The 17,440-nt window shown below is 37.1% G+C and overlaps 1 protein-coding gene and 1 long non-coding RNA gene across 5 annotated transcripts in view; both read left to right on the plus strand.

The window, feature by feature from the left end:
* Positions 1–534: 534 nt before the first annotated feature.
* The window catches only part of LOC128679621 (uncharacterized protein), a 112,437-nt gene continuing 95,531 nt past the window's right edge, over positions 535–17,440 (plus strand). For 3 of the 4 annotated variants that reach the window (XM_053761998.1, XM_053762000.1, XM_053762001.1), the window contains exons 1-2: positions 535–688; positions 1,282–1,856. In XM_053761998.1, the coding sequence (XP_053617973.1) occupies positions 1,338–1,856 (519 nt within the window). In that variant the 5' untranslated portion in view covers positions 535–688; positions 1,282–1,337. Of the gene's footprint in view, positions 689–1,247; positions 1,857–17,440 lie in introns of those variants that run through there. The other variant, XM_053761999.1, reaches the window with a different exon arrangement.
* LOC135309942 (uncharacterized) lies at positions 8,671–16,167 on the plus strand. The gene is made up of 3 exons (XR_010370211.1): positions 8,671–8,747; positions 8,924–8,970; positions 15,698–16,167. It is a non-coding gene; the product is annotated as an uncharacterized LOC135309942 (long non-coding RNA).

The following is a 17,440-nucleotide window of genomic DNA, read 5'->3' on the forward strand; positions in this document are numbered from 1 at the left end:
ATTCAATTGTTTAAAATATTATTAAATTTTATGTCTTTTTGGTAACCCCTACTGGTTACGAAAAAGACAGATATTTGCCCTGTATGAAAAATTCCCAGTGTAAATCACCTACCTACTTTCGAAAAGTCTGAATCACGTCAATTTTAAAATGTGGCGATGGATATGATTGTTTTTTCTACAGACTTTCGCATTTATACTATACTAGCTAATATTATAAATAGGAAAGTCTGTATATCTGTTTGTCGCTCTTTTACGGCTAATCACTGAGACGATTTTGATGACACTTGGAATACCTATTATGTACCTATATAGGTGTTAATCGATGTTTGTGGTCGACCCATTCATCAAAGTACATTTACCTAATTCATTGCACGCAGTGCGCTTACCGCGTCGTATCTAGCGATAGCGAACAATGCCTCGCGGCAAACACACGTTATCGTGAAGGACGGGCAAGTGCGAGCATTATCACGGCGCCCCTGCGGCCGCCCGTCGGCCGTCGATTGTTTTGCGGCCAATTAGCGACCCGTCCCGCACGTGCCGCGACGGCCCAGGCCAGACGCCAGTACTCCGCGCGCGCCCTACGCGAGCGGCCGCACAGTGAGCCCACGTCGCGCTTCTCTAATCAAATTTCGAACTACGTACGCCACCGGACACTTTCCTTTGACGCCTAACGGCCCCTTCATTCCTGGTACTTTTTTGTTTTCTATTTACCGATTCCATTTTGTATTTCTCGGAAAAGTTTATGGAAGTTTCGCATCTGACACCTGTAGCGTCCCGTCGGAAGTTAAACTTTGATGTTACATTATTATAATACTGAAATATTTAGTAAATATGTAATATAAAAGTACAGTTAGTACTCTAATTAGGATAATTAGTTTCTAACTATTATACAGGTTCATCAACAACGTTTATAATACTTTCAAATGATACCTACCACCCAATAAGTATAAAACTAATTATGTTTAATATAAAATACATGAAGATTAATGAGAAACGTAATAGATAGGTACCTAATGGTAGAGCTGTAATAGGCTCTAATAAAGCAAAAGAGTAGATCGACATCCCCTTCTCGCACAGATCCCGCCGCCCGCCGGCAAAAGTTTCCCTTACCAGGACCTTTAGGTCGATGCGAAGTTTGCAGTCAAAAGTTTCGCATTCACAAAGTTGTACGCACGAGACTCCAACTTTTGAGTTCCTAAACTTTTCTCAAAAACAATTCAGCGTAATTTCCTTGAACGCAAAACAAGATAGTACCGGCTACAGCTCGAAAATTAATTACAGTACCTACTCGAATGGACATGTGACAACTTGTGCAGTGAGTGCGAGTTTGAATCAAAATGGCTGCGGCCATGATAGCCGATAGAGGACTTCGAAAGAAGTTGACACAAGAAGCGATTCCTGAGAAAACGCCGAGGAAGCCATCTAAGCGTAAATCAACAGCGAGTAGTTCAAAGAGCGTTAAGAAGAACGAACAGAATAACAACAAAAGACCGAAGATCCAGACTGGAGATCCGAAATTGGATTTGTTTTCGACGTATCAGCCTTGGGTCATACAAACTTACGGTGATCTGGCGAAAACGAAGACAATAACTTTGAAAAAGTATGCTAGAATCCTGCGCACGCTTCGCGGCGAGGAATGCAACAGTTCTGACAGTTCCAAATTCCGATTTTGGGTCAAAGCTAAAGGTTTCCATATAGGACAACCGGCTGGTTATGATGCAAAGGCCGCCGATGGTATCGTGTGCAGGTACAGCGTGCAGGATGCAGAAGGCTGTCCCAGAGGTCCAGATGGTCAGGAAATATACACTGGATCCCAAAACGACTTGCCTCTCTACATACCGACTCCTCCGTTAAAGGTAAGACTTAATTATTTTTGGGGTTAGAATTCTATCACACCAATGTTATACGATTTCCAATGTAAATTTTATGTGTTTTTACTACCTTTAATTTAGTTTCATCTGACTTGTCTATTTGTCATCAAATGTGGAAGTTATATTTCACCAACTCCGCTTATCCAAGTCAAAATTTTCCACTTTGCTTCAGTTTTATTACAATGAAGATCTAATGTGCACCTAGGATCGGGTTCCAACGAGGATCTCCTCGAGGTCGACGACAATTTAGGAACTGCATGCATATTTTTTGTCACGCATTGAATACAATTCAACAAGTAGGTAGGTACCTTGGCGTCTGGCGGCATAAAAAGCCTATGTCAAAAAAAAATCGAATAAGGTTTTTACGCAACATGTAATTTCAATCGTTTTGTCAACTAAGTACTACTATGATGGATGATATTTCTTCCTGACAGGTTTATCTTTGATGTCTTCTTTAATAATATAGGAAACAAATTTTGGCTATTTGTCGGTTGTTCATTTTTACAATTATATTCTCAATTTAACCTTAAATTAGGTTACAACAAATAATAAATCAAGTACATTAAAATAGTTTACAACATTAAATACATAAAGTTAATCAGGATACCGCTAATTTTGAGAATTCTTGTGATATTGGTTTATCGGCTGATATCACAAAATCTTATTGTAGACCTTACATTTCCTATTTTATTTATATTTCTATCCCTCTATGCAACTATTTTGCAATATCTAAAAGTATGTAGTTCTTAAACAATGTAAGAAAAAAATCACGGCACAACCGGGCCCTTCTTACAATGTCGATAGGCTCATTACAATGTCAGCAACGCGTACGTACACACATCAAACCAGAAACAGGCACAAACATCAAACCAGAAACCGGTACACACATCAAACCAGAAACAGATGATTGCTTATGTAAAAATACTAAGCAAACATGACGCCGTTAGAGTTTCCCTATCATATATATATCACACGCCTCTCGTTCGCCGTATGTATCAGTTTGCAATGCAATCATTGCGATATATAAAGTAAATGCATATCCATAACCTTCATACTTAAACTCGCGTGGACGCAGTTGATGACTATCATCATAAGTATATTTTAATTTTAAATTATTTTCAATAAATTGTCCTTCTACTGTTATCCTCACAATTGTAACTTTTCATTTTAGATGTACTTCATATACTTTAGTCAAATGTTTGCAATTTTTTTTTATTTCCTACCATATTTGGATCATGGACATACGTTGTACAAAATTTGATTCTGAATAGGCCTAACTAAAAATTTCAGATCCTGTTCTTAACTTATGGGTAGTCAAACAAACTCTACGGAGTCTTTTTACCTTGTAGATTGAAATCGTCCAGCTGTTTTATTACTCAGACATTCGAACTGTCTAGACATTTTGGTAGCCAAAACAAATTCGCGTAGTGTGATGACGCATTGCAAAAGGGATCAAAGAACAGGTGATGTGTGCCACCACATCACCAGGCGCGCATAACTATTGAGGAGAATTAGATGGTATTGCCCCACTATCACGATACCAATGTATCGTGATAGTGGGGCTAGCAACCAACCAATCCCACCACTTTACCGGTTTGACGCCTTCTTGCAATGCAACGATGCTCCGTTCGCTCCGTGACGTCTTTACGTTCTAATCATTTACTAGTTGTTTCGTATTTTAGAAAGAGAAATATTGATAACGCGCACGATGTGCAGCGGTTTGAAGAATTATAAATACTAGCTGGCGGCCCGAAACTGAGCAAAGCTGTGTAAAATTATCTCTTCATTCACATACAAACTTTCGCATTTATCAATCAGTAGGATTCATACGAATTGCTTACACTCGAACTTAGCTGTTCTAAGTTGCTTTTAACTAAGTTTTAATTGATATAAAAAGCGAACCCTTAAAAATATCGAGTTAGAATCGGAATAAACTTTTTACATTCATCACTTACATCAGAAGTTCATCATAGCCGTGCAAAGAGCTCTGTATTCGCCCTACTTTGCGAGCGAAGGGGCTTCTTCAACATTGCAAGTCTAGAATTTCCGCTACTTTAATACTTTTGACGAGAAGTGACAATTTAGCGTTTCTGATGTCATTTTCGTTTTATTTTATTTTTGTTTCAGTTTCAGCATGGACCATCTTATTATCTTTTGGGTAAATTCTATAAAGTATACAAACAAATAAATAATGTTTTATATTTCAAATTATTATCTCTCTTTCGTTTTATTACTCTTAGTTATTTTACTGTATGATTCCAGGATTAACTCTATTCCATGTCAATTTTATTAGATCCCTACAATTTTATTAGAATGAAACATAATCGACAACTTACGTCAGCCCACCGTCGAATGTACCAGGGGGTCATAAAAACGGCAGATATTAAATCATCAACAACAGCAAGGCGGGTATTCAAACGCGGGCCGTGCGATGCTCATTTATTATTAGCGGGCCGGCCGGCTCATGTTTATTAAAGAGGCATATCCCACCCGGTCTCACCTCAACTTGGCCCGATGAAGATCCATTTATTATTAATATTTCGCTCTAAAGGTATTTTGATGCAACTGCATTTAGCTTTGGCCCATGCAATGTCGAATGTTGTACCTACTCGATTTCACAGCAATCCTTAAATCTGCAAGTTGTACCTATATTTGGGACTGGGTGTTTTCTTGCTAGAAAGGTATTCAAGAGACAATAGCATTATTTGGTTCGTCTTTTCGAAATCCCTACAGGAGTCATGAACAAGGGCTATGTATTTTCACTTAGGTTAGCTTTTTGCACCATTGTGATTGTTCTGTGAACTTTTTTCCAAAAATTTATAAGACTATATTAAAAATCAATCAAATGTAATGATTTTATAATTTTTTGGTAATTTGGTAAATATATTTGATATTTCTGGCTGATATTTACAATATAATGGAATTATTAACATTGCAAACGAACCTTACGTTCAATATACCTATCTGCTCATGACAATACAGACGCCCTGTGTGAAATTTTAAACAAATGCTCGCATTCAATTTATATTCACCGTGCGCATGGTTTCAGCAAAAACGACGAGAACAATGGTGTGTGGCCACCGCGACCGCAAATATACGACACGAACCGATATGTGGGCGATAAGAGCCGATCGATGCAACCTGCGAGACTCGAACGCTGATCCCTTGACAGCAACCTCTTGCATAATTATGTGCGCCTGATGATTTGTATCGAGTTTATCGATGATTTCTCGAGTTTGATTCTCGATGCTCGTCAATAATCTTTCAAGTTTTCGATTGTAGATTTCCTTTTTGTGTTTGTTAACTTTGCATTGTCAAATGGTAATTATTATCATCATCACCATAAAATTCCCCATATAATATCAAAACTCTCAAATATAGTTTAGAACTATGATTATTTAGATTGATTATTATGTTTTAAAAATAGTGATGTATCTATCGGTGTTTCGTTCCAAGTGTGCAGAGTGGCAAGTGATGTACGTACTCTTAATTCGAAAGACTTTAATTTCGTTGAATATTTGAACGAAATTAGAACGCAAAATGGGTTCCATTCGAAAAACAAAATTCAAAATGAAGTGGCAGGGCGGCGGCGGCGGCGATGCCAACATTAATAAAATAAAGCCGCTAGGTATAATTCATCAGGTAATCGGGCCGCATGGTGACGGGCCTGATTAAAATGAATGCTGCCTCGGCGCGCGACCGTTCGAGTTTTTACCTGACTACGGCATTATGCTTGTTAGTCGATTCAACGGATGCCGAGACCCTTTTAATTCCTAGAATTTATGATGTCCTTAATCTAATCCTTTGATCTTGAGTATAAAAATATGGGTATGTTTGTCCTCGTTTCTGAACTTTAATTTTGATCCTGCTACGAGGGCTGCTATTTATGTATCCGGAACTGGCCAATAATTCTAGAATATTTAAAAAGTAATTACAACATTTGAAAATAGAACTCTTCGGCTAGAGAATAAATATTTTTCATGTCCCTGTCATTTGTTTTTTTCAATTGGCGCCAATTTTGAAAATAGCTTGTCTTCATTGCCATGGATTTAACTCGTGAACATTTTCGCGCGATGATTTATTATGATTTTCGGCGTGGATTAACTCAAAAACAGTGCATCGAACAACTGATTTTAACTTTTGGAGATGAAGCACCATCGAAAACCACTGTGTATTATTGGTTTAAGGAATTTCAACGTGGACGGTCTATGCTCACGAATGAAATTAAGGAGGGTCGTCCTAAATCGGTAGTGGTACAACAAAATATTGATGCTGTGCGACAATTAGTAATGCAAGATCGTCATGTTACATACCGCGAGATAGAGGCGTCTCTGGGCATTAGTATGACGAGTATACACGCGATATTACACGAACATTTAATTGTTAAAAAAATTTGTTCGCGTTGGATTCCGCACAACTTGAGCGTAGATCAAAAACAGGCTCGTGTCGACTGGTGTAAGAAAATGATAAAAAAATACAACCGTGGCACGTCAAAAGCTGTTTATAATATCTACACAGGTGACGAAACCTGGATCTATGCTTATGACCCTGAAACTAAACAGCAGTCAACGGTGTGGGTCTTTCAAGATGAACCGAATCCAACAAAAGTTGTTCGTGCGAGAAGCACTTTAAAGCAAATGGTCGCTTGTTTTTTTGGTATCAACGGACATGTAGCTACAGTGCCACTAGAGAATAGTAGGACGGTTAATTCTGAATGGTACACCACCATTTGTTTGCCAGAAGTCTTTGAAAAAATACGAAAGAACAACCCACAACGCAGAATCATACTTCATCACGACAATGCTAGCTGCCACAAGTCGGCTGAAACAAATAATTTTTTGGAGGGTCAAAAGATTGAATTGACGGGTCATCCGCCGTACAGCCCCGACCTGGCACCCAATGATTTTTATTTATTTCCAAACATTAAAAATCAATTACGTGGTCAACGTTTTTCGAGCCGCGAAGAGGCCGTTGATGCGTTCAAAACACACGTTTTGGACATACCTCAATCAGAATGGAAAAAGTGCTTTGAAAATTGGTTTCATCGTATGCAGAAGTGCATAGATCATCGCGGAGAATACTTCGAGAAACAATAAAACCATATGTAATAATATATGTTTGTTTAATTTTGTTATTCCGGATACATAAATAGCAGCTCTCGTATTTTGATAATTTCTCGAGCGCTACATATAGGTCGGTATATATATTTGTTAATAAATGTAAAGAGCCAAAGGTGGCAAGTGCAAGTAAAAAAATCATATACAGGTGCATTTTTCGACTAACGAAAACTATGTTTTCAAAGCAGAGACTAGCTAGTGCCAAAATTGATTTTATTTATTGGTGTCGAGACTCAGAGCAGACAGCAGCGTTCTGAAACTGAAAATGTAAACGATAAAGGCAAAGTTCAGTAAACATATGACTCGACAAAAATAAAACACCTCGACGGCCGACGCGGATGCAGTCGTCGCCACGGCAATTAAATTATTCCGCGTCATCTCACAACGCGGGGAGCTAAGCACATGGCGCAAATCGCTTACATTACAAATTTACGACAAAATATTTAAAACTGTGAGCGTTTGGGATAAATTTCTGTTAAAATCAATAATTTTATTAGGTTAGTAAAAAGAGAGTTGGACTGAGATCTGAAGATATAAAGTGTATGATGTTATAATTTTTTTTTGAAAAAGAAAATGAAATCTTGAAAATTTAGACCCAGCTTTATACTTAACTTTAATCGTAGTTTAAATCGCCATTGATAGTATTAATTTTTAAACGAGGAACTAACTAAAGTTTCTTTCATGTTTCTCTGTGTACACACCTACATAATAGTAAAAGGTAAAATTAATTAAACATAACATTATAGATATACAAACCATGTAAGTACAACCTTTTATAAAATTCAATAAACAATTAAATATAGTTCATGAATATGAACTCTGAGAAAAAGAAAACGCAATTACGCAACTAATTACTAAACGTCCTAATCGCGGTACAAAACAGGACCACAGATTACTAACTAGTTACTTGGCAGAACTTAACCAGACGAACTTTATAATCTGTGATCGGGTATTGTAAAAATTACGCTATAAATCCGCCGGCCGCTCCCGAGGACGGCAGACGCGGGCCGGCCCATAATTCACGGAATGGCGCGGGGCGGGACTCGGCGGTCGCGACATCACAAAGGCGCGCCGGAAAAATATACCACTCGCTAGTATGTCGTCGTCGTCGTTTCGTGTGTTTCAAAGAGAGTTCGTTTTTTCTTAGTAGGGGTGGTGTACCTAAGTTTTGAATTTGGAAATTGTTTCAGGGCCTTTTCACCACTTTTTGATAAAATCTCATATTCTAATTTGATAGATAAAACTTCTAAATACATCTGCCAGACATTTAAGGCTAGTTCTGAAACATTATCAACAATTGGTGAAACAGGCCCTCGATGTTTTTTATTTAATAATGATGGACCTAGGCTACGGACCAACGTGATGATACTTAATTTATCAATTTTCAAATTAAGCTTAAATGTTTTAAATAGGTAAAATTCGATATACAAAAATTCAAAAGTCAAAACGCGCTTTATTTATTACTTTGGTTTGGTTCCGTCCAATCTCCGTAGCTCCGTATGGACCACGATGATCGTGCGACAAAAACCGCGCCGCATTCGCATTGCGGGCGTTCGCCTGGCGGCAGAGTATCAGGGTCGCAGCGGTGCGGAGGAGATAAGTAATTCTGCGCCGCGTCGGGGCCGCGCGGGGCGGGGGGAGGGGGTAAATGCCCGCGCGGCGGCGGCAGCGGGTAATTGGTTCGCGCCGCCCGAGGCGAGCCCGTAGTATCGCGCTTTAGCGACGGCGCCCTCCGGTGTCGGGCTCGCACACTGAAGCAGTGGAGTCGAAATTTATATTATTTTGAGATTATTTTATTTTACTTTTTTGTCCATATCATAACCAAATGTTATTTAAATATATAAAATAATATGTGGATGAAAGTCGACGCTGTAACTATAAACTAACATTTGATTATGATATGGACAAAAAAGTAAAATAAAATGTGGATGAAAGTCGACGCTGTAACTATAAAATATTTGAAGACTGTGGTTTTCTGTTTAGTAAGTTTTTACTTACCTAGTTTTTAAGAACTGATATTTTTGTACTGTACATACATAATGTATGTTACATAGACATTATATGCGTTTGTAATTATCATTGCTACTAAAAATAAAAGTATTTATAATTAAATATTAGGGTACTAGCTTTGAGATCTGTTTTGCACTAAATAGAATATGAAATAAATTCCCCATCATATATGTATAGTAATACAAAATTAAATTTCTCTTCGCCATATCCTGTCGACCTTTTACAGGTAGAAATATTCGGCATAATAAAACTAAATAGGTAATTGAAATACACCACATCGTCTCCACGGCTCCCCGCGCGACTGTTTGTCATGCTACCGTCGAGTTATAGCTATGTCGCGGCCACCGGCGCACTTTATACATCCGACGCTGCCACGGCCGCTTTGTACAGCTGCTATGTGACTATAGCACCAAGTTATACATATAACGGTTTTCCTATATAGTTATGTTTTTGAAGCCTGTACGTTGATGAATCTGTGACGTAGTTGGCGGTTGATATCCGGCTCGAAGGACCACAAAATTTACCTCAGATCAGAAGTTGATCAAAATTTGAAAATGTTTATTTATGCTGTCTTGGGCTATACATATAATATACTCGTGGCCTTTGACAGCTAACGTTTGTGAAACTGTGTAATAAACATACAAATAATGTATTCCTTTGTATCCTAGAATAGGCCCTTTGATTTTGTGTGAAAAATATTCTGAATTTTTAATTCAGAATATTTTTCACTTTGTTTGCTTGACTTCCTAGGCAATACGATCTTGTGCCTGTTTTAAGGCCTGATGGACTTTTCCGATGACGATGATGATTTGTCAAATCAGTGACTTGTATTTTTAAAATGCTTTCTTAAAATGCCGCCTGAATCCTTACAAGACTTTTCAATAAAATCTGATGGTTTTTTTAGTCTACAACTGCAGCAGTAGTCTATATCAAAATGAGGATAGTATTGTGAGTTCAATGTTAAGTTTAACATTTTGTTCATGCCTGATACAGCATTTACAAGCGTTACAAGTTGTTAAGTCATTGTTATGCTCTCAGTTACTAGTTCGTGCCAGACTTTGGAGTTACTTTATTGCATATTAGCTGTTGCCCGCGGCTCCATCCGCGGTCAGTAGCTTATGTCACTCTCCAGATTTCCAACTATCACCATACCAAATATCACTACTCCGTTTTGATGTGAAAGAAGGACTGTAATGTAATGTGGACATATAATGTCTAACTTTAATGTATACTATGACCACAAATCACAAAATCTATTGGTGAAAATCGCATGAAAATTATTTTGTGAAGTGAGTGACTGCTAAATTTGGTCTATTTTGGGAATATGTTATGAATTTATTTAAGAATTATTTATTTATTTTTATTACACATATTTACTGACGATACAATAGGTTAAACTTAATGCATTGTCTCTACTAGTTCACCTTTGGGATAATGTGAGAATGTAATTGTAGATTGATATGATTCTTCCATATTCTTTTTTATGTCTGATAAATCTGGTTCTCGTTGACACATTTGTTGCTTCGCATCTTTTTGTAGTTATTCCCAAAATGAACTTTATGCCTTGTACAGAGAGTTAAAAGTCAGTATGAATAAATTAAAAACGATAACCAAAAAAATATTTCAACACATACACATTACACAGGACTTTCCATATACCAAGAAAACATAAGCACCGTGAAGTTGTCGGTACAAACATTGGACGTGGTGGAGATACGAACAATTAACAGTCTCGGCGTCATCGCTCGTTATATTTTATTCGGGCGCCTGCTTTTCGCTCATTACCCGCGCGGGTTGCAGCCTCGCAGCTAGGGTTGCCATAATTTCAAGTAAATAGTTTTAGCATAATGTACCTTTTTTGTGTCAAATTATTCGGCCAAAAAAGCTTTTGTTGAAAAAGAGTGATGTAAAAATCCATTTTCCGGTACACTAAGACCTCGCTTTGTTCGGTCAACAGACTTTTCGGCAAGGGCTTTCTACTAAACGTCGTCAGTCGTATTTGTACAGGCACTTGGCAACCCTGTATTTCGAGTGCGGACCAAGTGAGCGGCGCGACGGGGCGCATAAAATACGACGCGATGTCGACGCTGGGCTATGTGTCACGGATATGTGGCATAGTGGGGGCACAGTGATGGTTTTATCGATGAATTTCGCAGGATTTAAGCTTACATTTCATTCAACTGATATTCTTGTATAATAGTACAAACATTTATGGGACGCAAACGAAATCTCTTACCAGTCTTACCTCATTATTTGTTGTGCAAATAGTTTTGCAGTTTTCGACGCCTTATAGGTACCTATTTATAAAAAAATCCTTATGTTATAGTTCTGATCAAAAGGGGATTTCTGCAGTCAGGGGGCAAGTTATTAAATGTATGAGCGACATAAACTATATACTAAGTATAGTTATGTACCAATATAAAAAAAGTCGACAATATTTTCCAAACAGAAATCCATCACTATCCACGTGCTACCCTCGCATGCAATCAGTCGGGGCAAGCCGCGGCGACGCCACTCAACGCGGCTCGTAAACGTTATCGGCAACATCGTAAAAATGCGACGCAAATGGCGAACGTGCTGCTGAGCCCGGCCCTGCCAGTCCACGTTTTAAAATTCGATTTTAAAATTCCTAATTTGAATATTGCTGAACCGAAACTAAAATGAAGTGGCCAGTATCAATAACGAAATTTGGTATTGATTTCATTCTGTTTCAAGCTTTATTTTAACGTTCATGAATACAAAACACAAAAAAAATCAACTGTAATCTTTCAAAACATAGTCAATACTACTAATTTAGCAGCTCTTACACAAATAAGATCTTTCTTTGATACCAAAATATGTCAGTATATTTAGTAAATTTGAGATAATACTAGTTCCTCTACAGATATATCAAATTCTCGTCATAACATCTAATTCTCATCAGACGTGGTCTAATAAAACCCCTTCAAACTCACCGAGACATCAACAAAAAGCTTATCCTATTCACAAATTCTCAATGCCCAAACAAAAACATCTGTCTTCCTGAGGCTACCCTCAATAGCTAATGACTGCAACTTGTATGCAGCACAAGTCGTTGTCAACTCAATTGTGATATTATGCACCCTCCTTGTATTAGGTTAAGGGAAGGCGGGAGTATTGTGTATTTGTTCCCGTTTCAACAGATCATGACTTTCAGTGGACGAATACAGACAGTATATCAAGTTACGCTTTATTTGCATTCGATTTTAGGCCGACGACTTTAATAGATTACTAGTTGTTGCTCGTGGGAATTTTGAGAAAAAATATAGCCTATAGCAATCTTGGATAATGTGAAAGAATTTTGGAAATCCGTTTGGTAGTTTAGGAGATTATCCGCCTCAAACATACAAACTCACAAACGCTTACTCTTTATAATAATAGTATAGATTATGTATTACGTTTTAAGAGCTATAATAGTGAGGCCATATGGCGGATCAATCCGCATCAACAGCCCTTGGGGAAAACTCTGGACTTATGTATCAGACATCCTCTATTCAAAGTAATTCAACAAACTTGAACGGAAAATGGTGAATTATGCGATATTCGAACAAAATATTGTTACTTCTCTGTTTGTTGTTTGTCGTTGATTTTCACTCCTGAAGTTAGTGCGTTTCTGCGTGCATTTCACTTCTGACCATCGAATCGACTCAGCTTCATATAAAAATACGAATTTTCTATTTTAGAATATTAATATCTGAAGAAAAAATTTTCTACTAGCGGCCCGTCCCGGCTTCGCTCGGGTAAAACCATAATAAACTATAAAAAACTGTACCAAATTTCATAACAATCCGTCCAGTAGATTTTGCGTGAAAGAGTAACAAACATACACACATCCTCACAATTTCTCGCGTTCATAATATTAGTAGAATCTATTACAAGGAAGTATATGTATGTACATACAGTAATGCGTTTCCACCGAGTCAAGCCATCACTTCCCGCCGCTGCTCTGATGTCAGCCCGTGTCGTTGCCATGGAGACGGTCGGGCGCGGCCCACAAGCAAATTCGCACCCCAATTAGTGCCTGATCGAGTCCCGCCTTGGGGTCCAGCCCTCGGGACCAAGTCGAAAATGAAGCTGCTCTACAAAGAATTTAAATTTCTCTGGAATTATTGCATAGAATTTTAAGTATTCATTCAAATATAGAATTTTGAGAGTCAATCTTTTCAGTGTCTTGAAGAACTTTAAGTCTATTACTATATAACTCTAGAACCCTAAATAGGGTAACCCTCGAAGATTGTTATTTATAGAAAGCTGAATAAATACTAAAACTTTTGTTCTGTGACGATGTTTTTTCACTTCACTATCTGCAGTTAAAAATTAATGAAATATTCTTCTTTGATTGGATAATAAGTTAGTCTATAAAACTATACTATTCGGTATACGGTATAACAGAATCGACAAAAAACAATATTTACCTGGAATATCACAGACGTTATAAGGGAGTAAACTCATTGAAGTTAGAGACGATACTCGTAACTTAGTGATAAGTAATAATATAATATTACGTCTAACAAAGAAAACAAGTCAAACATAAAAAAAATCTTGCATTTTCTTTACGTCTCGGTTTGTAAATGTTTCGCCCGTGGACAAGAAGGGTCTATCGTCGCCGTCCCGTTTAATTCCATTCCCCAATCTAACCTTTTCTTTATGGGGCTGTCTTTTGCCAGAATTAGAAACTAGGATCCACGGTTTCTTGAATTTGGACACCGAATTGCCCTAATAAATGCATAATGAAGGAACTTTATTTGCTGGGTGATTTGTTACCTCGAAATTATAGATTCGAAGTAGGTAGTTAAAAATTCTAATAAGTACGTGATGATTTAAACTTTTTTTACATGAACAAGAAATAATAATATCTATTAATACATTTGTATACTCATTTTTGTTTAGTTAGGTATTCAGTACAATTTATTTTTTCCTGGATTAATGCCATTCATGATGTATGCAGAATTAAGTAGTTGGGATAATACTGGGACTCAATCAATAAAGAATCTCGCCTCGACGAAGTCGTTCGGAGAGGATGCAGTGAATTTCCTGTGAAGTCACAGGAAATATAGGTATTTTTGTTATCGATTGATTCATTTTAAAATTAATTCATAATCATTCTTTGATTCATCAGCCATTTTTAACCATTGAAGATTTATCAAATTTATTCATCCGCGTAGGATTTTTTTTTGTATGCTTTGTACCTATGTTTATTTAAAATTTACGTCATCAACTTTACCACAGCCAAATTTAAAATTAACGCCTTCACAAAGCCATTGTTGTTAACGAATTCTAAACAAAAAATATGTTATTATTGATTGAAAAAAATATTACTAATAATACTTAGAGTGAGAATAAAAAATATACCTATGTTACTCACGCGAATGTTATTCTTTCATTTCGCCGAAGATTTAAGTTTAACATAAAATAATAAGGCACAACCCTAGCTTTTTTAGTGCAGATAATCCCTGCCGGGATTGCGAGGAAGCCGGGATGTGGGATTCCCGGAGCCGTTATCAAGTTATCAATTTGACGACCCGCCATATGGCCGACCCCACTTCGTATTCGAGACGATGCGATAGTGGCATATGGCTGCTAGACCTGTCAGTTTTGTTTTACCCACGCTGGTTGATTTTAAAATTTAAGAAAATATCATCTAATTATACAATAGCAGTAAATAGATATCTCGATGGTAAGGTCTATTATACTTCTATGTTTAAATGAAGTTATTATTTTGACGGACATGTTTAAAAAAATGTTTCTAACTAAATAATTTACGTAATAATATTACTACTCTATTCCACCGCTATTCTAATTATATTTCTTTTGATGGTAAACCATTGATTGAATCTTTACATGATACGTTTGAGGATACATTTTAATTATACATACTTTTCCAAATGTTTCCTTCCTATATTTTTCAAAGTAAAGTATTTCCAAGATAGATGGAGTGAAATCACAATCAATTCAAATAAAACCTTTCCAGCCAGACTCAAAGACGGTTAGATCTAGATGAGTAGAGAGTGACAGCGTTAAATCCCTCAGGCTGACTGAGCCCGCGGTCTCATTTACCAGGAACTCAGAAGTCGGTGCGTGTCGCGGTCCCACCCCTAATCCACTTTTAATTTTGATTAATGGGACCCAACAACGGTAAGCTATAGGCGCGTGCGAAATACAAAATCAGGACTTTTGTTTTTGCTTTTGTTGGTACTTTACTTCATTAGGGTATAATAAAATATTTTATTTAACAGTTTACTTACACAGAAGTACTAGACAGAATCAGATAGTAAATACAAAGGTGCTTTCTTTCTGTCTTTTCGAGTGTGTTATTGCTGATAATAGTGTTGCTTATTCAAATGAACTTTCTTCTAGTATTCCCGCATAGTCATGCCTTATGAATCTCCTAAAATTGCGCTATTTCTGTATTTTCTATAAAATGCCAATCAACAAATACGTGACAAATACCATCCTTATTAAAATTATTTGTGACGTGCAATTAGTGTGCTTTAGTTAGCCGTCTTAATTGATACTAACAATATTTTGTAGTCTGTTTTAATTTGTATAAATTGTGCTTTTGTCGATTCTTGAAATATCAGAAAACATTAACCACAAAAATGGCGTGCACTTTTATTTATTTCATATTGTTTCTAAGTACTCCTATAACATGAAAATTTAAAGTCTCGTTTGTCTTTTCAGGTAATGTTAATTTTATTGCACAAACTACCCTACGTAAGTTTTCACGAAGAAAAGAATTCCGATAACTAGGAGCAAGAAAAGCGTATCAGAACTGTCTGTAAGTACCAGGCGTTTATACATGTATAGCAGGCAACTTTGCGACAGGCGGGCGGACGCGGCGCGGCTTCCGGGCGCGCTTCCTTCCGGAAATAGGGCCCGTTCCGGGGCGCCCGGCGTCTAATGGCGCGTGCCTCTCTTAATATCATGCCACCCTGGTACCCGTGCTCGTTAGCCCCAACTTCGGTGACGACTTCACTCCCCCGGGACTTTTCGGTATTTTCTGAAAATTGTAGTTTGCTTTGATTTACACGACATTATTGCAAAAAAGAAAATGAAGGCCAATTTGTTTCCACTAATGTCTGATATTAAAATTACAACGTTAGCCGTTTTACATAATATGCAAATACAGCACGTTTGGCTTGAAAACATTGTCTTATCAACTACAATCTAATCTCAGAGTCAGTGTAATTGTGATGTTAATTTTTGCATTGTCATATTCAGACGTGCAACGTGCACAAATGCGCTTTGTGTACTTTAATATTCCACACAAAACTACAGATATGATAATAAATAAATAAATAAATATATTAGGACAAATCACACAGAGAATAGAGATAATTGATAGAACCAAACACTATTTGACAATGGTAGGTAAGGTAGGATTTTTGTTTTTAACAAATGATTAACAATAATTAGGTACCTAGTTAGTTTTTGACCTGCCGTACTGCATTTCTACTCGGCTGCTTTGCTCTGCTTTATTGGTGCAAAGATGTCGTTTTCTAGGAAAGCTTCAAAAGGTACTTTTGTCTTTTTCAATGACGTTAAGTAATAATATCGAATGCCCCTTTGTTATACACATAGGCAAACAGTGCGCAAAATTATGCGATTTCGGCATGTATTGCCTGGTTTTCCTTGCTGTATACAACAACAAATTGATATGCGTCGCCATCTGTATGAGTTTACAATAATTATAGTACAGAGACTCTTCCAATACATCTCTCAGCGTTTTCCTGGTTTCTTCCTCAGCCGTTGAGCGTTTTTTTTGTCTCCATTTAGCACAGTATCGGCATCCCTAGATTGCAGACCATATCCGGCTTAATATGTGTACTGAGCATCGAAGTAAGAACCGCTAATATCTAAGGTCTAGTTTAGACTGTGATATCTGCAATCAAGAATCTATCTAGCTGAACCTATATATATACATCACAGGAGTTCCGATTCCCTACTCATGTGCTATATATACATATTGGCATCGCGTCGGTCGACGTCAAAAGGGTTGCTTGTCTGTCGGGTCGTCCCGCTACCAAGCGCGCCGCACGTTTTGTCGGAGCGATGTTGCATGTTAGGTTTGTATACTGCAACCGAACAATTTTGATACTTTATTTTGTAATGTTAAATACGTGTGTTTTGAATTTGACTTATCTTAGTTGATTTATTCAAATTGATTTTTACAATGTACTTATATGATATTACTTAACTTGTGAATGAAAGTAGTCTTCGATTGATGTAAAATATATAGTTAATTCAACTATCGCACAAGCTACTATTACTTAGAGATAAATAGTAAAATCCAATTATATTTTTACCTCTATTGAAATGACTTATTAGTACATTTAATTGGCTTCTGAATGTATGTGATATTATAAAATGTATCTAATGTGTTGTAAAATATGAATGAGTTAAATCAGGGTGAAATTAGACGAT

Source organism: Plodia interpunctella, chromosome 22, assembly GCF_027563975.2.
Source record: "Plodia interpunctella isolate USDA-ARS_2022_Savannah chromosome 22, ilPloInte3.2, whole genome shotgun sequence".
In the NCBI taxonomy this organism is placed as follows: Eukaryota; Metazoa; Arthropoda; class Insecta; order Lepidoptera; family Pyralidae; genus Plodia; species Plodia interpunctella.